Source organism: Prunus persica, chromosome G5 (assembly GCF_000346465.2).
Source record: "Prunus persica cultivar Lovell chromosome G5, Prunus_persica_NCBIv2, whole genome shotgun sequence".
Classification (NCBI taxonomy): Eukaryota; Viridiplantae; Streptophyta; class Magnoliopsida; order Rosales; family Rosaceae; genus Prunus; species Prunus persica.
The window spans coordinates 8,975,850-8,998,634 of NC_034013.1; the positions used below are offsets into that span (position 1 = coordinate 8,975,850).

General features: G+C 37.8%; 1 protein-coding gene across 1 annotated transcript; it reads left to right on the forward strand.

Annotated features, from left to right (window-relative positions):
- Window positions 6,718–9,922, forward strand: LOC18777454 (protein YABBY 4). Its single transcript, XM_007209521.2, has 7 exons — window positions 6,718–7,252; window positions 7,396–7,563; window positions 7,676–7,793; window positions 8,855–8,903; window positions 9,139–9,214; window positions 9,348–9,422; window positions 9,561–9,922. The coding sequence occupies exons 1-7, from the start codon at window positions 7,151–7,153 to the stop codon at window positions 9,630–9,632; spliced, it is 660 nt and encodes a 219-aa protein (XP_007209583.1). The 5' UTR covers window positions 6,718–7,150; the 3' UTR covers window positions 9,633–9,922.

A 22,785-nucleotide genomic window follows, 5' to 3' on the forward strand; every position in this document is an offset into this window, starting at 1 on the left:
CCACCCCTAGTTCTGACTACTAATAATGCTGTTGCTCCTATCACGAGGGCTGGTTCTATACTCTTAACACATGCTTTACCATTGGACAAAGTGTTACTGGTTCCATCTTTGTCTAGTAATTTATTATCAGTACCGTAATTTACTGAGCAGTTAAATTGCGTTGTACTGATGTATCCGTCTTTTGTCTTACTGCATGATATCCAGACTCGGGAGATCTTTGGTCATGGTACTAAAAAGGGGGGGTTTTATTATGTGGATGATGTGACAACTAGTCAGGTTCTTCTTGCTGGTATCGTCGAAACTTCTCAGCATCACCGGATTTAGTTGCTACAGTGCCGATTGGTCATGCCTCCTTTGGATATTTACGGCATTTGTTTCTTGCATTATTTAGTGGTGTCAACGAGTCTGCTTTCCAATGTCAGACTTGTATTTTAGCTAAGAGTCATCGGGTATCCACCCTCCAAGTTGTAATAAACGGCTTATGCCATTTGATTTAGTTTATTCTGATGTTTGGGGACCTTTCCTTGTTTCTACAGCCTTGGGAGTTCGTTGGTTTGTGTTATTTATGGATGATTGCACTTGTATGATGTGGTTATATAGGATGAAAAATAAAAGTGATATGGTCGAAATTTGTCAGCGTTTCTGTCAGATGATTCAAACTCAATTTATGCTCCCTATTAAGGCTTTTCGATATGATAATGGTGGAGAATTTGTTAATTCGGCGTTATCCCATTTTTTTCACACTAAGAGTATACTCCATGAGATTACTTGCCCTCAAACATCACAACAGAATGGGGTTACTGAACATCAAAATAGGCAGATCCTTAGTACTGCTCGTGCTCTGCTGCTTGATGTGTCAGTTCCAAAGTGGTTCTGGATAGATGTTGTTACCTATGCAGTCTATCTCTTGAATCGTCTACCTTCACGAGTTTTGGATTTCCAAATTCCCATGCAGGTACTGACCCATCATATCTCTGCCTCTTTTATGTTGACTCTGTCTCCAAAGATGTTTGGTTGTATCATCTATGTTCACCTCCATCAGCATGTGCTCTATGCTGTGTCTTTCTGGGTTTTTCTCCTCATCAGAAATGCTACTGATGTTATCATCTTGCAACCCGACGTCTATATGTCTCTATGGATGTTACATTTATTGAGGATGAAATGTTTTTCTCTGATACACCCTAGCATGTCCTTCAAGGGGAGACTAGTAGTGAAGGACGTAACTAGCTAGATTTATAAGGGGGAGTAGTATTGGATAGTTTGGTACAAAGGGCAGAACCGACCGAACCTGCTACACCAGCCGAACTTGCTACATTAGCTGAACCTGCTATTTTAACTAATGTCATTGAACCGATTGCCCCCCCGTGAAACTTCTCTAATAGTACCCAATCAAGCTCCCCTAGATAGTCTTGAGGTAAGTTCTTCTATTCATACTTCCGATAATTCTTATGTTTTATCGCCTAGACGAAATCGTGGGGTTCTATCTGATCGTTACTCACCAAAAGGCAAAGCGAGATATGCTATTGCTCATTATGTGTCTGATCACAGGTTATCTCCTGAGTGCAAAGCGTTTGTGACTAGAATGGATAGTATTAAAATTTCAACCCTTGTTGAGGAGGCATTTAATGATCCAAAGTGGGCTGAAGCCATGAATATTGAAATGGAGGCGTTGCGGAAAAATAATACATGGGACATTGTTGATCTACCAAAGGGAACAAAGCTTGTAGGATGCAGATGGGTGTTTACAATTAAATATAATGCAGATGGTACTGTGGAGAGGTTCAAGGCAAGATTAGTAGATGGTACTGTGGAGAGGTTCAAGGCAAGATTAGTAGCTAAAGGGTTCACTCATACATATGGAGTTGATTATCATGATACTTTTGCACCTGTGGATAAGATGAATATTGTCAGAGTTTTGTTGTTCTTAGCAGTAAACTTGGATTGGACCCTGAGGCAATTTGATGTAAAAAATGCATTCTTACATGGTGAACTAAAAGAAGAAGTGTACATTAGTCTTCCACCAGGGTATAGGGTTACCGGTGAAACTGGAACGTGTGCAAATTAAAAAAGGAGATGTACGGGTTAAAGCAGTCTTATCGGGCATGGTTTGGCAGATTTACTACAGCTATGAAGAAGTTTGGTTACTAACAAGCCAATACTGATCATACTCTATTTATTAAACATAGGGTCGGTAAGGTGACTTTGTTGATTATTTATGTTGATGATATGATTGTGACTGGTGATGATACTATAGAAATCGAGGAACTACAGAAGCGTTTAGCATCTGAATTTGAGATGAAAGATTTGGGCAGTCTGAAATATTTTCTCGGAGTGGAAGTCACTCGATCTAAACATGGCTTATTTCTTTCACAAAGGAAGTATGTCATGGACTTGCTAGCAGATACCGGAATGTTTGATTGTAAACCAGCTGATACACATATTGTTGAGAATCATAAACTTGGTGTTTATGTGGATCAGGTCCCAACTAACAAAGAAAGATACTAAAGGTTAGTTGGGAGATTGATTTATTTATCATTGACACACCCTGATATTGCCTATGTTGTAAGAGTTGCTAGCCAATTTATGCATTCACAAGTGAGGATCATATGGCTGCTGTAATGCATATTCTGAGTTACTTAAAGTCTGCTCATGTGAGAGGTTTATTATTTAAGAAAAATGGTCACTTGGATCTAGAAGGTTACACTGACACAGATTATGCAGGGAATATTACAGATATACGTTCTACATCAGGTTACTTCACCTTTGTTGGTGGTAACCTAGTTACGTGGCATAGCAAGAAGCAAAATGTTATGGCTCGGTCCTCTGCAGAGTTTGAGTATAGAGGGATTGCCCAAGGGGTTTGTGAAATATTGTGGTTGAGGTGGTTACTTGCTGAAATTGGGTTTAGACCGAATGCTGCTACAAAGCTCCACTGTGATAATCAGTCTGCATTTGAAATTGCTAACAATCCGGTGCAACATGATCGAACTAAGCATGTAGAAGTTGATCGACATTTCATTAAGGAGAAGATGAAGCATAAGTTAATTTCTATACCTTTTATGCCTTCTTCAGAGTAGCTTGCAGATATATTGACCCATGCCGTGTCAAAGTGCTGATTTGAAGACTCACTTGACAAGTTGGGCATTACCGATATCTATGCACCAACTTGAGGGGGAGTGTTGACGTGAGTCAACATTCCTATTAGGAATAGAATTTATGTTTTATTGTAATTATCTAATTTGAGTAGAATTTATGTTTTATTGTAATTATCTAAACCCTATATCTAATTTTGTACATATTTCCTATTTGTAATCACTCTATATGTAGTATATACATTCCTCCTTAAGAGAAGAATAAACATATTAGTTTAAACCCTTATTATTTTGAGTACAATATAGTTGATTTGGGTCATTAAGTTATATATTATGAACAGCCCCAACTAATGTGATCCAATTCTTAAAAGGAACGTGTTAGAAGGATGTGGAGAGCGAAGAATTTCACAAGATATGTTTAGATGTTGTTATATTTAAATTTTCAGTAACATGTCATTAGTAAACCTTGAATCGTTAATTTTTCGTTTTATAATTAAAACACTGAAAAATACAAATGTGATTTAATCGTGTTGTAATAAACACAGTTTAAAGTGTTTCATTAGACTTAAATCAATTAAACATTATCACGTCATTGTTGGAGTTTAGCTCACCTTTGGATGCAAAGGAAGAAGAACCAAGTGTACGTAACAAGAAGAGGTTGCAGCAAAGGAAGAAGGAAGAAGAAAGAGAAGTCTCGGCTGGAAACCGATCGATCGCTTTTGCACAGCAAGCTCTAGCATGTGATGAAGCAATCACTTTTGCACAACAATTCTTAAAAAATATCATATTTGCTTTTCTTATCCACATGGCAGTCTCTTAACATAAATATTAGCAAAAAAATGAATTCCATATATAACACGTCAACAAAATTAACAATTTTATCGATGAATTTAACGTGATAAAGAGTAATGAAGTAACATGTATCATTGTGTTGTGAGTACCCATTATCCCTGAATGCACTCCCACTTCTAAATCCGCTTGCTAGCTGATGCATATGGTCCAATTGAGTCCTTGTGTACATATCTAACATGTCTATAGGACATGTTCTATAGTACTTATTTCCAGATGTGTTTGTCACATGGGAAAAGTATTTTTAAACTTGTACTTACTTCTTGAGAAATAAAAGTATCACTTACAGTAACACAAATGTAATATTGGAAGTGGTTTAAACTTGTCAAACTATATATTGCACGAGTTTGGGGTGATTTGAGGTCCGAATCGAACTATATATTTACACAGTGATTTTGTTTATAATAAGAAAATTAAAACTTCCCTCAATCCTATCCATCCACATACAACACAGTTTGTACGTTCACTTTATGCTATCTGCCCAATACTAGATGTCAAGGGTGAAGAGAGTCTATGGCTGAGCTGAAGCCACATGCAACCCAAACTGATGATCTTGCAGAAGGAAAAAGAAAAGGCCAAAATCATTTTTTTTTCTTCTTGTCATTGTGATTTGACATTTTTTTTTTTAAATTTTTACTTTTACATTTTGGATTAATTGTAAATGTTTTGAAGCGATAAAATTTCCATCATATGGTGTGATTGCATATTGTCACGTCAAATTTTATCTATAAACAAATTCATAATTTGAACTCGATTGCAAACCAACAGAACAGAATTTGTCCATAGTGAAAAATGAGTCGAACTACTACAGAAACTAAAAATGTAAGCTAGCAATAAAAAAAACAAATTTGTAAAACATTTATTTTGGGTACATATAGCCCTGCTCAGTCTCGTCCCTTTCCTGCAAAACTAACCACCCACCTTTTATGTCATTAAAAAGGCATATATAAAATTTAAATTGATGTTCATCTCCCCCAAAAAAAAGATAAAGAATGAGACCTTCAAAGTAAATAACTGTGGACTCGAAATGACTTGTATCATGCCACACATGAGTCATGACTTTAGTTGATTGGACAGTGATTATTAAAAGAAGACATGTTCTAGAAAATATGGGCAGATGTTTTCAAAATCAAATCCGCCATTTCTCGTACTGTACAAACACCTATCATCACCATATGGAGGGGCTTTAAATTTGTTAATGTTAAATTTGTTAGCTAGCCAAGTACCTGTCTGTCAATGACTCAATGCTATAGGATTTACTTTTTATTTTTTGTATTAAATTTTTCCTTTTTGGTTAGCTTTATTTTGGCCGTCAAATAAATGGGTCATCAAGTTTGTGTCTCAGATTCTCAGACTCACTTCCCTTTCAACTTGTTTTGTTAATGTGGGTAGGATTTGAAACTTTGAATAGGCCAGGCTTGTGATGGGTCTGTAAAAGGCCAAGGACCTTTACAACTTTTCCCTCCCATTACCACTCATTTATTGTTTTGCATACGAGTTACACAGAACCCATATTTCTCATTTGTGAGTGAGTGAATGAACGAACAATAAAACTGATCATCTCACTTTCTGGGGAAGAGGAAATCCAAAGGGTCTTTAATGAGTAGGATGGTGATGGTTCTTAAGATATGCATCATAAGGGTCTTCTCTTGACATACTGTGATGTGCGGTTTAGATTCACAGTCTTGTAATTTAAGATTGTGATTCACGGTCTAGATTCAAAGTCTCGCAATTTAAAATTCTGGGAAAAAGAGACTATCATCCTATATATAGTATATATAAAAGAAGGAAGGGGAAAATATGTTTTTGAACTAAACTAGGGTAGGCTGGGGTAGCTTTGCAAAATTTGTAACAAAAACCCTAGAGATTGTGTGGATATGTAGAGGAAGCGTGGGAAAAGATTCTAACCAAATTAGCTGAAACAATCCTAAAAACGAGAAATGAAATATTAGGAAAGGACAAAGGTGGTAAGGAAAGAATCGAGAGCTAGCTAGGCTAGCTGAGCTGAGGCTGAGGGTGGCCAATGTTTCTGACTTAAATACGTATCTGTGTTTCTTCTGTATGCGTAAGACGAGGGAGAGATTGAGTGGTCAAATCACTGAAAAAATATATATACATAGAATTCCATTAAATTGTGCAATATCTCTATATTTTTTGGATTTACACAAAATTGGCATTATTATGTAGGCATGATTGTGTTATGATGGTGTTGGGTTTGGGGCATCCCATTCACGGGTCACTGAAGATGGAATTCAAGAGAGAGAGAGAGAGAGAGAGAGCCCTATGGAGGCGCAGAGGGAGGCGGAGGGTGAAATAAATACGAAGTGAAGAAATGGCAATAGGGGATAATTGTATTGTCCAGGAGGTAGAAGAGAGGGCCATGGTTTAATGGGTTCGGAAATTGAGGCAAATTAAATTAAATTACTTACTTACTTAATTAATTAATTATTTATTTAGCAACAACACACAAAGACACGAGGCTCTTTAAGTTGTGAAAACAACAGGTGAGTGTGTGAAAGCTATATCACCCCATGCACACGTCCCTTTCTTGCTCCTCTCCCCCACATCTGCCGCCTCTCTCTCTCTCTCTCTCTCTCTCTCTCTCAGAGACACAAACACAAAGCAAGCATCGGGAATGCCAACCACATACATATATGTTTATTACTTGCATCCTATAATTAACACCATGCGCATGTTAGCCACATCCATGCTTCTATACACATTGCATATATATGGTAAGTCATAAATGCACCCATCCATCCATGCATACATGTATCCATGCATCTGCATGTAACATATGTGATGACATGGTGGGTCATGAAGTGAGCTTATAAACAAGACTGGGGCAAAGGGGGCACCAATAAACAGAGGCAAGAGAATTTATAGGGTTTTTCTCTGTAACACACCAAAGCCCCTCTCTTATATCTACTAGACCAAATACAGCACCTTGCAGCCTCCCTCTTTCCCCATCTCTATCTCTGTATCTCTGTCTTTCTCTCTCTCTCTCTCTCTCTCTCTCTCTCTCTCTCCTTTCTTTCACACACAACTCATATTCAACAGAAGAAAAAAAAAAAAAGCAGATCCAAGGTGGTGGTTAAGCTGTCATCCGTCAATCAATCAATCAAACCCTCAAGAGACCAATCATCAATCAAAATTCTCAAATTTTTTTTTTTTATAAAAGAAAAGGAAGAATCACATCCAAAAAAATCATGTCATCATCCTCTTCTGCTTCAACCTTGTCCCTCGACCACCTCCCTCCTTCCGAGCAGCTTTGCTATGTCCACTGCAACATTTGCGACACTGTCCTTGCGGTATATACTCTTTATACTTCTATATTATTTTTGAGTACCCTTTTATCCCAAGTTACTAATTTTTACTTTTATTTTGTTTAATTTGGTGGAAGAACATATATTTCATGTTTTTGATACATGTTTGATTAAAAAAAATGGTTTAGGTGAGTGTTCCTTGCACAAGTTTGTTCAAGACTGTGACGGTGCGATGCGGGCACTGCACCAATCTGCTTCCAGTGAACATGCGTGGGCTGCTTCTCCCTTCGCCCAATCAGTTTCATCATCTTGGTCACTCTTTCTTCTCATCCCCTAATAATTCCCATAATCTTCTGGTACTTCTTGTATTACGCTTAATTTCATTGCTTACCCTTTTGATTGTTTTCTTTTCTTTTGAATATCCATACTTGCTATATCTTCGCTACGATTAATTGGTTGTGTTTGTAGGAAGAGATACCAAATCCAGCCCCAAACTTTCTGATGAACCAAACTAGCGTGAATGACTTTGCTGTACGACCAAGAGGAGGAGCTGATGAACTTCCAAGGCCCCCAGCTATTACCAGACGTAAGTGATGAGATTCCTTACACCTTTACTTTCCTTATTATGCGTGTGTGTGTGTGTGTGTGTGTCCATCCATCGATATCCTAGACCTCCAGTTCAGATTCTATGAAACAATAAGTGCCTAGATATAGCTAGCTTTCTCAAACTGTCTTTGTCAAGCAAATTCTTCGCTCACTAGCCACCTAGCTGCCCTTAGGTTTCAGTTTTAGTCAAGGAAGAGTATTGATAACAAAGACCATTTCAAAATGCACGATCTTTTTCAGACCACATGACAAAAACCAGAAAACAAAAACTTGATCTTTTATTGGCCTCCTTGTGGAAAATACCCTCAAGAGGACCTTGGAAAAAGAGGATTGGTGGGTAAAATAAATAAATTAGCCACTTTGATCATAAACTCTAGAATCCTTGAAATTATGGTCAAGGTCCTTTTATATTTCTGGTGGTGAAGGAGAGGAACAATCTTAGGTTGAAATTATGCTTCCATTTTAGGGGAAGCTTACAGTAATAGCTAGTAATGTGGTAACTTTGTTTACCCCAACATTTCTTTGGTAAAAAAAACCTAACAAAATGCAAAACTTCTTTCTTCAGTCTTTTTTAAAACCGGTAAGCTGGGATTTGTTTTAAAGCCTAATTTACTTGACAAGATTGTTCTAACCCTTCTTTTGAAATCTGTATTTTGAAAGGCAAACATAACATTGTATGCCTTACAAGCTTTTCAGAGTGGTTTCCTGAACACCTATAGTAACCATGTTTTTCAAGTTCTTATGATAAGCGACATCATAAAAGGGTAGTGGCCCCCCGGAAATATAGATGGTAAAGATTGGTGGACCACCTTAGATTTAGTGGAAAACATAGATATCAGATGGATTGATCATTGACAGAGAAAGAGTTGATAATTGATGACAGTACTTGCAAGATAGGGTGTGGGCTAAAATATCAATAAGAACATCACTAATTTCACACCGAAATTTTTTATTAAGCTAAATTAATTAAGAAGTGATGAAATTTAACTTTAATGTGTCGCTCTCTGTGCCTGTCTGTTTGTCTGTGCATGCCATGTCCAGCCCCGGAGAAGAGACAGAGAGTCCCCTCTGCGTACAACCGTTTCATCAAGTGAGTAATCATGTCAACTATATCATTCATCTCTATCTCTCTCCCTCCCTCTCTCTCTCTCTCTCTCTCTCTCTCTCTCTCTCTCTCTCTCTCTCTCTCTCTCTCTCTCTCTCTGAGGCACAAATACAAACGCACAAAACCTGCATTGTAATGTTTAATTAATGGATTTATAAACTTGCCAAAATTGAAGCAAAACATTTGAATGGTCGATTCATCTGAGTCTGTAAAAATGCAGGGACGAGATCCAACGCATCAAGTCTGTGAATCCTGATATATCCCATAGAGAGGCCTTCAGTGCAGCTGCTAAGAATGTAAAATATTTTCTTATAGGCTTACTTCTTCTTTACCAAATTAGGGTTTTTGCTTTTCGTTATTACTGTGGACTTCTGTCTTGTGGGGTCCTTTGGTATGTGAACCTCTTAATTTTCCTTTCCTTTTTGTCAGTGGGCCCACTTTCCACACATTCACTTTGGTCTCATGCCTGACCAGACTGTGAAGAAGACAAACGTGCGCCAGCAGGTTATTTACCCCCCTCCCCTCCCCTCCCCTCCATGCAGTACAATTAACCCTCTTCATCTGATTTTCCAAATTGGCACACAAATTTATATGCTAGATTAATATTTTAATTAATTTCTTGATCCTTTTGGATTTGTGCAGGAAGGAGAGGATGTTCTGATGAAAGATGGGTTTTTTGCTTCAGCTAATAACGTTCGTGTCTCTCCTTACTAAGTGAGAGCTGCAAGCTGCAAGCTGCTGCAGCTTTGATGTGTTTGTTCTGGTGGTGGAAGAAACGCAGAATTGTGATGATGCCTAAAGTCTAAAATTAATTTCTTCACAACGGCCTTATGTTGATAACTATTTAGATGTAGGCTTAAGATTTTAATATCTACAGTCTGGTTAAAAGAAAAACCCTTGTATTTTGAAGACTTTATTATCCTTTAATTATTATGTTATGGTAATATATAGCTCACCAGTGTTGCTAGATGCGGCCAATCAACTATTTCTCCATGCATATCTTGTTGATTTAAATGTGTTTTTTTGGCTTTGCATACTTGTTTCTTTCTTTGATCTGTGCTATCATGTCACACACACAGAAATTAGCAAGAGCCCTAATAGTTTCTTTTACTTTTTTTACTGAATCCATCTTTGTCTTTATCTCATAATCTATCTGCATATGCAATTGTGCATGTATGCTGCTTCTTGGCAATCCCATAAAAATATAAATAATGTCTTCTGTGTAGAAATTTGTTTTACATCATGTCATGTAAAGCATGTTTTGTGCGAACAAAATTTTTTTGATGTACTGAAATGATTTGTTCTCCATATTCTCAGCAAGAGTATGCCTAAGTCAAGCTCATGTTTTTTTTCTTATTTAAAAAAAAGGATAACTTCATTGACTAAGCCAAAATCAGGATACAACATAAGAAATCCTAATGGCCGTAGGAGCAAAATGTGGCCGCATTAAAACATTGTCATAAAAAAATCCCAGTGGAGAAAAATCCGGTCAAGAAAAAGTAATACCACCACTCCTCCCCAATACAAATTCATGTTAAACTAACTTATCACAAAATATCATAATTCACTAGTTTCAGTCAAAACAAAGAAATTCTCAATGTTGATTAATTAAGAACATTAATCTTATTTATGCTATTTTAACCATGACAGTTCTCAGCCAAAAAACAAAGGACCATGTAAAGGTGTGGTGCTGTGTTTCTACAAACGTTATTTTGTTTTACATATGAAGAACCAGAAATTGCAGGATTTTTCATTGGATTTATCGCCTTAGGTGTTCAAATAAAAGAAAGGGCAAAAATAAAAATAAAAATGGCTGAATGATTGTCTCCTTATGTTTTTGCCTCATTATTTTGCAATCATTTAAGATTGTGGACATGCATTTTGGCCCCTAGCTCCATCGGATCGGGCAATGTAGGTAATTAAACAGTAACCCTAATGCCAATCGTACCTTCACACATTAAAATGTGGCCACGCGGCTGAATGGTGTTCACCACATGAATGCTTAGCTTGGCAATGGAGAATTTACTCAACACATTTATAGAAGTGGACAAACGAATATTGAATGCAACTTGATGTAAGTTAAGGTCAACCCAATTTGTCTAGAGGTTGCTAGAACAAATTGAACAATCGTATTTGTGGACCACATAACAGAAAGTGTGATTTGAAGCTAGACTAGTTTATGTTAGTGCTAGGTTGGCTATTATGGCTGAGATCAGCTTGATAATGACTCGATGCAATCAAAGCTAAAGGTAAACAATTCATGACTGTATTGTAGGCGTTATAGTGTTCTCTTGTACGTATCACACTAGTCAAGTTTACCAAATTTATCTTTTTGTATGATTAGTCATTATTTGGTTTTCACGTGTTATTGCCACATCATTGTTTTACTCATGTGAGCTTTAACCTCTGCTAGTTGTAGCCTCTCTTACATAACTGTTTTTGTTCTATTACGGCTCCAATGATTAGCCGCCAAGTGTATAAATTTCCGACCTATCTCTTTTAGCTAAAAGGTTGTTTACTCTACTGAGTCGTGACTTCACTGATTCTGAATTTTTGAGAGTGTATTTCGCTCTGCATTTCTGCTCTGTGAGGTCATTTTTTTCGAAATTGGATTTTCATATGGTTTTTGAAATTTGCTTTCGTTTTTTTAAAAAATATGGATCTAGCACAACACATCTTTCACTCATATAGTTTCTAGGTTAGATTCTTGATTGGTTTATTCAAGAATATGATATCTTGAAGGAATCGGTCAAGTTCATTTTTGAATCTACATTTATCTCTTCGAAGTTGAATTTGAGTGGAGCATATGGTTCCATGGAGTGAAGAGCTGATGTTGAAGATTCCATTTCCATAAAGACTAGCTACTAGCGTTGCTGCGCTGAGCATGAAGATTACTTTATTATGTAGAGCTGCTTCCTAAATAGATTTAGGAATCCTTCAGCTAGTTGTATTGTTCTCTATAAGAATCTTTCATGTTTAGTGAATTTCTTGGTCAAATGATGACACCACACCCCCAACACCACCCCACCCCACCCCCCAACTTTTCCGAGTGGTGGGTTCCTAAGTGAACATTTTCTAGTGTGGGGGTCATCATTTTGACTAGGCAATCCACTAAGCTTAAGAAGATTCTTACAAAGATCAACCCAACAAGCTTAAAATTTCCTAGATATAGTTAAGGAAGCAATTATACCTTTGTAAAATATTCTAACTAAGCTCGGCAACATTATCAATTGGTCTTCATGGAAATGAAAGCTTCACAACAACTCTTCGCTCTATGGTGCAAGTAGATCTCTCAACAAGAACCTCAGTATATGATTTGTAGATTAAATGCAGTTGAATTGATTTCTTCAAGATATTATAATATTGAAGAAACCAAACTTGAATCGGAACCTAGAACTAAACGTATGAATGATATGCAAAACTAGATTCAGATTTATGAAAAACATAAGCAAATTTCAAACACCACAATTGAAATCTCATTTCAAAACCATGACCTCTCACTCAAAAATTTAGAGCAAGCAAATAACCCTAAAAATTGAAAGGGTGAGAAGTAACTCCGAAAATGCATTAGCCACCATTTTTGTTAAAATTAGCAGACCATAAATCCATGGAGCAAAGAGTGAGGCGGCAGTAACACGTGAGAACAAGAGTGATGTGGTAAGAACACCTACAACTGGCAATGAGCTAGGCTCACGTGACAACGAGAGTGAGGTGACGATAACATGTGATCAAAACTATGCAAAGGATGATTAGTGATATGCACTAGTCATACAGAAGGAAATCATTTTAATTTGACAAGGCTGCGCAATTTAAAACACCACAAATCTCAATGTTTTTAATGAGATTGCCTAGTTAACCATACTAGGCAACTAAGTATAAACACACAAATGCAATGCAATAGTCATGAATGATTTATCTTTAATGATCACTAATTGCACATGTGCCATGTTGAACTCTGTGATTTATCTTTAATGATCATTGATTGCACCTGTGCCATGTTGAACTCTGAACTCAGCTGAAACAACCATTCTAAAACTAGCTAATTGAGCTTTTAGGTTCATAAGAAATTACATTCAAGATTAGAAGTTTGGCAAGAAAAGATAAAAACATAGCTAAACAAAATCCTAACATCTACCAAGATGATAATAATTAAAATACTACGTCAATTTAATAAACCTTTATTTTGTTCAACATCATATATCAAACCTCAATGAAAAACTTTTGAAGGTGTTGGGGTCTTTTTGTTGAGAGCTACAATGGGCTTGTTGGACTACTGCGAAGTAGATTGAGCTCTCTTGAGTCCCTGTTTGAGTTCTCGGCATCAAGCCCCAAAACACCCCGAAAGAGTTGATACCTTATAGAGTGCTTTGGTCTTCTTTAATGGATCTTCAATACATTGAAAGTTTTGATGAGAAGGATACATCAGCTACTGTGAAGCTATTGCTTGATGATAGAGGTGGAGCAGACGCTAGAAGTGACAGGACCCGACCCAAATTCTACTTTGGAATCTGAGCCGAACCCTGTGCGTGTCCGACACCTGGCGAGTGTCGGGCACAAATGACCTAATTGCCCTTCTTTTCAAAACTTAACTTTATTTTAGGTTTGACTTTTGCCAAAAATTCTGCAGAGTTTTCCTTGTAAATGGAACATTCTCAAAATTTACACCTGTCAACAAGCATTTAAATATGTACACCAACTGCCAGTATACATATATAAATACGTTCCAATACTTAAATACGTCCTAGGGCAATATTAGAGCAACTATACAGATCAATTTACAAGGAAGGTAACAACTTGTGAACCAAGAACCCTACATCAAACTAAGATAGTGCAGGAAGCGGAAACTACCATGTGGTGGCTCACGGATGCACGTCTACTGCCTGGGGGAGCAAAACATTGAAAATGTGAGTGGACCAAAAATAAAGTTTAGAAAATACATAAGAACATACTAACCCCACTGTAAAAACAGTTATGCAAAACTAAATTATCCTCTTCATTATATTCGTACTGAAATAAATGCATTAATATATTTATATACATATATGCCAATCATTCTCATGGTCGATAAAACTCTCTTAAAAGCATCGAAATCAATTTAAAACTACCACCTAGGTGTACCGCTTTATTTCCGTCAATTCCTGATATCCGTCAATTCCTAATATCCGTCAATTCTTCGTGTCACAATTTGTGACATGTCCTCGCAGGTCTCGGTAATTCAAGGTCGACCCGAGCCGCAATCTAGCAGGATTCAGGAGACCTTTAGTCAACCTGACCCGCAATCCTCGCTCCCAAGGTCCAAGCGTCCCCGAACTTCGTGGGGCAACTGTCAAGCACGTTGACTATACCAAAGGCAACAATTTTATTCCGAAGGCAACATTTATTCCGAGGAAACTTTTATTCCAAAGGCAACATCTTTATATATGGGTACCTAAGGTGGCTTAAGAAAATATAAAATTTCTGAAAGATCTTATGAATAACTGCATTTCTGTTAAATCTAGAACTCTGCTGCTATTTATCTGATATTTAGCTAGAATTTCCTTTTCCTATATCCTTAAAGGATATCCTACTCAGCAACATATAAATTAAAATATGTAAAAGCACATATCAAATCATGAAAGCACTAATCTTCGAATAAAACTTATTCAAGACCAAATAATGGAATTGAATTGCATAAATCATTTATAAAACAAAAAGTCCACTCACTCCAGGTTCGAGCTAGCTGGACCTCTTGAAGATCCCTCCTGCGGGTCTGCCTGGCCCCGGGTGCCTTGGGTCGACGATCAATTCCACCTCTAAAACCCTTGAACGAAGCTTTTTGTCACTTGAAAACCTGAGCTGTGGCGGTTGGAATCCACCGAAAAAGACCCCCAAATTTACTATTTTGAAACAGCCCATTTTTGGGCTCACTTTGGCTCGAATTTTGGCTTTAATTTCCTTAGATTTGGAGCTGCAAATTGGTATAGATGTGTAGAGGAGAGAGAGATGAAGAGAATGGATCCAAAATCGTGGTCGTAGGCAGCCAGATGTGGCCAGAATCTTCGTCGGAAGCCACGGAGGTCGTGGCTGGCCTGAACAAAGAGGAAAGAGAAAGAGGTCTGTTAGCGTGAGAGCAGAGAAAGAGGTTTCAGGTTTAAAAAAAAATCTGACTTAGTAAAAATTACGATTATGCCGCTGAGCTTCTTTTGATCGTCATTTCTTCGTTACAACTTCGATTTGAGTTCACTGCATGTATACGGACTTGTATCACCGTGCTCTACGCAACGGTCCAACTAAAATGTCCAAATTCCTCCCCGAACAAAAAGTCAACTTTTTATCTAATAAAATATTCTAGGGGCAAAATAGTCTTTTCTCATAATAAATTAATAATTAAAAATTAATTAAGGATCGGGTTATTACATGAAGGGTTTGCCTGAAACAAAGTGGAATAGGTGTTCCAGCAGTTGCTACTTGTTTGATTAGGCTTCTGATAGCTTAACGAATGCTTGGTCGCGCCTTTGGATTTCTCACCAAAAAGGTGATGCCCATACTTTCAACTTAGCTTTAGAAGGTAAATGTTTTAGATCTGGAATAAGGTTTTTGGGGAGAGAGAGAGAGAGAGAGAGAGAGAGAGAGAGAGAGAAAAAGAAAGAAAGATATATGATATATATATATATAATTAATGAGAAAATGGAAGAATCAGAGCTTGAATCTGGTGTTTCCAGTAGTGGGAGAGTATGCTTGCCTATTTGCTTGAGTTCAAGAACCAAGCCTCAAGAGCGCTTCGAAAAGCTCGTGGAGCCTTAGGAAGCACTTTGGTTCCTCTCACCAACAAGATAGACAATTGTTACAGATCAATATTATGGCTTGGCATGAGAAGATTGTGGCATGGTAGCTGAGCCTTCATGAGTTCAACATTAGAGAGAGAGAGAGAGAGAGAGAGAGAGAGAGAGATTTGGAAACAAAGGTTCATAGCAAGGGGAGAGGGAGATTTGGGAAGGTTTGATAAGGGAAAAGAGGAATGGTGGCTTGAGAAGATTCTTCCAGCCGCTTGACAAAAGCTTTGTCGCATTCAGGATGGTTTTCCAGAAGAAGGGAGAACATGGCTTGGAATTGAAGGTTCCAACAGTTAGTGAGGATGCTTGCTCTCTCTGGATGTCCCCATTTGCTAGGTAGGAGATTCCCCCTTTTATAAGTGCTGGAAGCTCTAATTTTACCAAGTTATGCTCTCCATTTTCCTTCACTCTCTTCCATTCAATCCTATTTAGTGAAACCTCTCCAATCCAAGCGCATAGGGACAGAGCCTTCTGGGTTCCAAGATTTTCCTGTGGCTGGACTCCTTCGTTTTGGGTGAGGCATCTCATGCTTTCTCCCTGGTTTTTCTTGCCAAAGCTTGCTAAGGAAGGAAATGGGTAAGATTGCTGGTCTAAAGGGTGTTTCATTTCTAGCCACATGTGCATATTGGTTTGTCTTGGTTTTGATAAGGTGCTGGGAGCAGCCTGTGTGCACGTGGGTTTGCCTTGGTTTTGACAAGGTGCTGGATATTTTGACTGATGTGGGATATTTCCAAGTGTTGTGGGCTATGGCTATTGGATATTTTCTAAGGTGTTGGTTCATTTTTTCTATCGTATGTTTACCCATATGTTTGGGCTCAAGAAATGGCCCTGAGTTTTGGTGCTCCCAAGCAGCCCAAAACTTCAACTCCTCGGTCCATCAATGGGCCTCATGAACATTCGTGACCATCCATAGCACAACCCCCTCAGCAAGCCATATGCATTCACGTGGCTTGGGCCCACTTAAGCTTGTAGCGTAGCTTGGTGCCAAAATAAAGGATTTTCCCTTGGTGTTGCACGTTGCTTGGCATGTTTGTGCTCGAGCTTTCTCGTATTGCAGTGGGCTATAGTCGGGCTAAATGATGCTTGAAGAATAGTAAGCATGGGTTCATAGAACCAGTACATTTTATAGGCTCGTTACGACCTCTTTGCATGGCAGGTTGCATGTTTGCTTGGCGTGGCATGTGGATCATAACTTGTGCAATCGTGTACGACAAATTCTTGCATACCCAAGTCAAGCTTCTTTCCCGATTAAGTGTTGTATTGAGCTAGAAATATATTTGGGCCCAGCCTTGGATTTTTTAGGCCTCAACAGACGGCACAACATACGAATATGGAGGCGAAAATTACCTAGTTGAGATACATTTGAACTCACTCAATAAATGTATTAACGCAATCTTTTCCACACACCCAAATCAAATGAAATCAAATGTGTAAATGAAGGTAACGTCAGTCATATAGTCTTCATTCACATCATTAATACATATAATGCTTTTTCTAAGTAACTATTACACATAAGCCTATAAAATGGACCTAATCCTAAGAGGGTTAGCCCAAGCCCTACCTAGTGATGTGCCTTTTTTACCCTAAGGTTTGAATGGGTCAAGCCAGATCAGCCTTATCTTAAATAGGCTAAGCCAAGCCCTACCTAAAGGTCAAAAAATTTTGGGCTCATGTGCGAGTCAATGGGCCGGGCCAATAAAAGCATGACTAATACTTAAACTTATATGATGAAGATAATTTGTGACCATTCATTAGTACAAATGATTTCTCCATCAATTTGTTGGTTTGAAATTTCAATTATGGTCGTCAGATTTTCAATGCCATAGGCTATTGCATGCTTCAACTCTGAGGTTGTTGGTTTGAGTTATTGACCTTTACCTTCAATATTTTCAATCCATATCCTTAGGCATTATCCCTCCATGTCTCTCTATCTATTCAATCTCATTAACTTTCAATTCCCTTTTTTTGGAGTTCATGGAAAAATTTGTTGGCTCACAACTCATGGTAAGGTTTTCATATTCGGAAAAATGGCAATATCCACATAAAGGCTAAGGTGGCTTTGCAGGGGAGTGACATCTAAGCTTGTAAAATGGGTCAGCTAGCCTGACTTTAAGATGGGGTTATCATAGGCCCTACCCAATGGTAGGCTTTTTTTGGCCCTAAGAGTTGAACAAGTCGGGTCAGGACAACCCTATCTTAAATAGACTAAGCCCCAACCCTACCCAAGGGCCAAAATGTTTTGGGCTTATCGGCAGGCCGATGGGCTGGGCTTATAAAAGAATGAATAACACTTAGACTTATATGCTAAAGATAATTTATGGCCAAGGCCAAGGTTATTATTGTATGTGCAGTTCTGCCTTTCAAGAAGATGAAACTTTATAGGGCTTATTCATTAGTATCTGATATACTTTTGTACAAATTATTTCTCTATCAATTTATTGGTTTGAAGTTTAATTATGGTTGTCTGATTTTCAATCCCATAAGCTATTGCATGCTCCAACTCTGAGGTTGTTGGTTTGAGTTATTGACCTTTGCCTTCAATATTTTAAATCCAGATCTTTAGGTATTATCCCTCCAGGTCTTTCTATCTGTTCAGTAAACTTTAAGTTTCAATTTTCTTTTTTGGTTTTTAAGGAAAGTTTAGTTGGCTCACAACTCATGGTGAGGTTTCCATATTCATAAAAATGGCAAGATCCACATAAAGGCTAGGGTGGCTTTGCAAGGGAGCGACATCTAGGCTTGTAAAATGAGTTAGATCGAGCCAGCCTGACTTTAAAAGGAGTTAGCCCAAGCCGTACCTAGTGGCATACTTTTTTTGGCCCTAAAGCTTGAACAGGTAGGGTCGGGCTAACCTTATCTTAAATAGACTAAGCTCAAGCCCTATCCATAGGCCAAAAACTTATGGGCTTATGGGCAGGCCGATGGGTTGAGCCTATAAAAGCATGAATAAGACTTAAACTTATATGTTGAAGATAATTTGTGGCCAAGGCCAAGGTTATTATTGTATGTGTAGTTCTACTCTTCGAGGTGACGAAACTTTACACAGATCATTCATTAGTATTTGATATACTTTTATGCAAATTATTTCTCTGTCAATTTGTTGGTTTGCAGTTTCCATGGTCGTCAAATTTTCAATGTTATAGGCTATTGCATGCTCAAACTCTGTGGTTGTTGGTTTGAGTTATTGACCTTTGCCTTCAATATTTTTAATCAAGATCCTTAGTCACTGTCCCTCCCTGTCTCTCTATCTGTTCAGTCTCATTAACTTTCAATTTCCTTTTTTTGGTTTTTAAAGAAAGCTTGGTTGACTCACAACTCATAGTAAGGTTTCCATATTCAGAAAAATGGCAAGATCCACATAAAGCTAAGGTGGCTTTGCAGGGAAGCGATAACTAGGCTTGCAAAATGGGTTTGGTCGGGCCAGTCAGACTTTAAAAGGGAATAACCCAATCCCTACCCAGTGGCGGGCTTTTTTTGGCCCTAAAGGTTGAACATGTCAAGCCCGGCCAACCCTATCTTAAATAGACTAAGCCCAGCCCCTGCCTAATGGCCAAAAAAATTTAGGTTGATGGGTTGGGCCTATAAAAGCATGAATGACACTTAAACTTTTATGCTAAAGATAATTTGTGGCCAAGGCCAAGGTTATTATTGTATGTGTATATGTAGTTCTGCCCTTGGAGGTGACTAAACTTTACAGGGCTTATTCATTAGTATCTGATCTACTTTTGTACAAATTATTTCCCCGTCAATCTGTTGGTTTGAAGTTTCAGTTATGGTTGTTAGATTTTCAATGCCATATTCCATTGCAAGCTCGAACTCTTAGGTTATTAGTTTGAGTTATCGACCTATGCCTTTAATATTTTCAATCCAAATCCTTGGGGTACTATCCCTCTAGGTCTCTTTATCTGTTCAGTCTCATCACTTTCAATTTTCTTTTTTGGTTTTGAAGGAAACCTTGGTTGGCTCATAACTCATGATAAGGTTTTCATATTTAGAGAAATGGCAAGATGACTTTGCACGGAAAGGATAACTAGGCCTGTAAAATAGGTCGAGTCAGGCTAGCCCGACCCTAAGAGGGTTTGGCCTATGCCCTACCCATTGACGGGCTTGTTTGGCCTTAATGGTTGAATGGGTCTCGTCGGGCTAACCCTATCTTAAATAGGCTAAGCCCAGGCCTACCCAAAGATAAAAAAAATTTCAAGCTTATGGGCGGGTCGATGGGTCCGGCCTATATGGCCATATCAAATAGGCTGAATATAATTAATTAAATGCCATTATGCTTAATTAAATCCAATGATCATTAATACTAATTTACTTTTATAAAGATCTTAAAAGTAATGATAATTCACGTTAATGGTAAATGAGGTCATTATATTCTTTTCGAATCTTCTAATTAAATACAACCCTAATTCATAACTTAAATATTAAGTTGTGATGGGTCGCTCATGGACTTAGAAATTGTGGCCCAAACGCTACCCTTTACACAACGAATCGGGCCAAACCCCCGTAGTACTGGCTTGAGCCAATTCCATATCTAAAAAAGTAGGGCTGAATTCGGACTAACCCATCGAGCTTGGGCCATGTTTACAAGCCTAGTTACACATTGATAGCTATACGAGCAACTCACAAATGTCACAGTAGGGAGGATTAAATTGCATATATATTAAAAAATAAATAAATAATTAGATGCCTAACTTTGTAGAGGCAGGGAATATATAAATGCATTTTGGGTCCAGAATAGCAGGGTCAACATGAACAAAGCTTTATATAGCAGGGTAAGCGTGACTTGTAAAGTATGACAGCATGATGTGTTTATATATCTGCATAGGATGCGACCATTACCAAAAGTCGATTTTATGGTCCCAACAACATCTAAGCACAGTTGAAATCATGAAGACGTGGATACAAATCTCTGTTCAAAAAAGCTTCTCCATCTGAATCTTTGTCCCTCCATTTTACTTCAAAAAGCATGCCATAAGCTTCATCGGCTGACTCATGAGCTGTCCATTTTGCAAGCAAAATGCAATCTTCAACTCCAACATTGCAGCAACCAACGCAGTACTCAGCTTTAAGCTTTTGAGAAAGCATTTGCATGCATTTCGCATATTAAAAGAAGTGTCCATAATTAACCAAGTAACAAAATATATATTCTTTCACGCACATTGAAACTTCCACATTGGTCATAAAACTCATGCTCTGAAAAAGTATTAAAAGACCAACAACAAGACGAAAGTTTTGCTTTGCCTTTTCAAAAATTTATTCCCATCCAAAAATTAAGGCCGCTTCCTATAAAAGCCAATGCCATCTATTCTATTAAAGTGAAAGGATAAAAGTAGTGAAATGTGTCTCAAAATAAATCAAATTACTACTTTTATTGGGCCCAAGCCTCAACTCAAATTCAAAGGTTTTTGAGCCAGCCCAAGAGTTGGGTTGGCCAAAGCACAAGGATGAATGGATCGGCTCAATTTGGTTCATTTTACACCCGTATAATCTTGGCTATTTCTATTATGGAATATATAAATCGATCAAGGAAAATATAGTTTAGCTAACTTTGGTTTGAATCCCGTATTTGTTTCCCCTTTTGTGGGTAGTGGTTTTAACACCTTTGTGATAGTTGCAGTAGTCTTTGTAACTATTGTATTTGTATTGCCCTCATAGCGTAATTTATGAATACAATCTCTCTTCTATTTCAAATAAAAATAAAATTTTCGATTTGATCCTTGAGCTGGGGTTTTTTGTTTAATAAGAGTTTGATTGGGGCTGCTTGCAAGCAATTATCTTGGTTGGGCCACTGTCACCACCTTAATTCTTTTACCCCATCAAATTTTGGCCAGAGCCTATTTATCTTTTGTATTTTGTCAACCAAATTGTACCAATTAATTACGTCAACTGGCAAATTGTTCATGCTGGCTAAAATGCATGGGCCTCTTAAGCTCAATGAATTGAAGGACTTGAATGGACAAAGAAAAATGATCTACGGGTACCCATATCTCAGTCACGCATAACTAATCTTTCAGAACACCCATGCCTAATTTCTTCGACACCCAAAGTTTGTGTAAACTTAGTATTGCTTGGGTTGGGCCTATAGACAAGCCGATGGACAGTTGCTCTGGGTTTTGTTTTTTCCGGTAAATGTTTAAAATTGGATTAGATTGGATTCTACTAAACTGGATTAACTTCTTTTGTACAACCGCATTTGGGAGTACCCTAAGTTTTTGATCTTTGATATTTTGATATTTTGGAGTTTGGAGTGTTAAGCTTTTGGCATTTTGGATTGTATTTTGACGTTATGGAATTACTGATGTGAATTTTGACATTTTAGGATTTTTTTTTTCTAGAACAAGCAAATTTTATTGATAAAAGGGTAAATACAAGAGATGTTCAAGAAGAACACACTCCAAATGGAGGTTCTTGCATACAATAAATCCAACAAGACATTGAGTAATAACTATTACCAATTCAAGCCCAGTTCACTCAAAGTTGACAGATAGAGGATCAAGAAGACTGTTTACAGCACCAATGCTATAGAGAGACCATGAGAACAATGGATTATGCATGAACAGGAAATGGAAGCACCAAAAGTGAAAGGGTCTTACCGCTCAACATCCACTGGTAAAGAAGGCCATAACACCTTCAACATTCCACATGATCTCACAACACCCAGTATGAAACTATCTAGATTTAGCAACTCTACCTTCTCAACATAAAGGATTTTAAAAGTCAGTTCAAAAGGACTGGGGATAAACAAAACCCAGGACAAAATTGGGAAGAAGCAAAACCCAGTGTAAAAGTGGGGAGAAAAATCTCTCTACAACATGATGGGGGGAGAGAATCGTTCGGTTTATTAGCTGAAAGGTTGGTTTCAAGGTAAAACACCTTGAACCAAAGGGAGTTACATAGAAAAGAGACCAAAAAGAAAGGAGAAGAAGGAAGAAGGGTCGGACAATTTAGGATTTGGGAGGTAAATTTTAACATTATGCATTTTGCCAAGAGTTGAATCCAATACCTTTGTTAACCAGAGTAGAAAGAGAGTATTTGTTAAGAGCCATTTTATC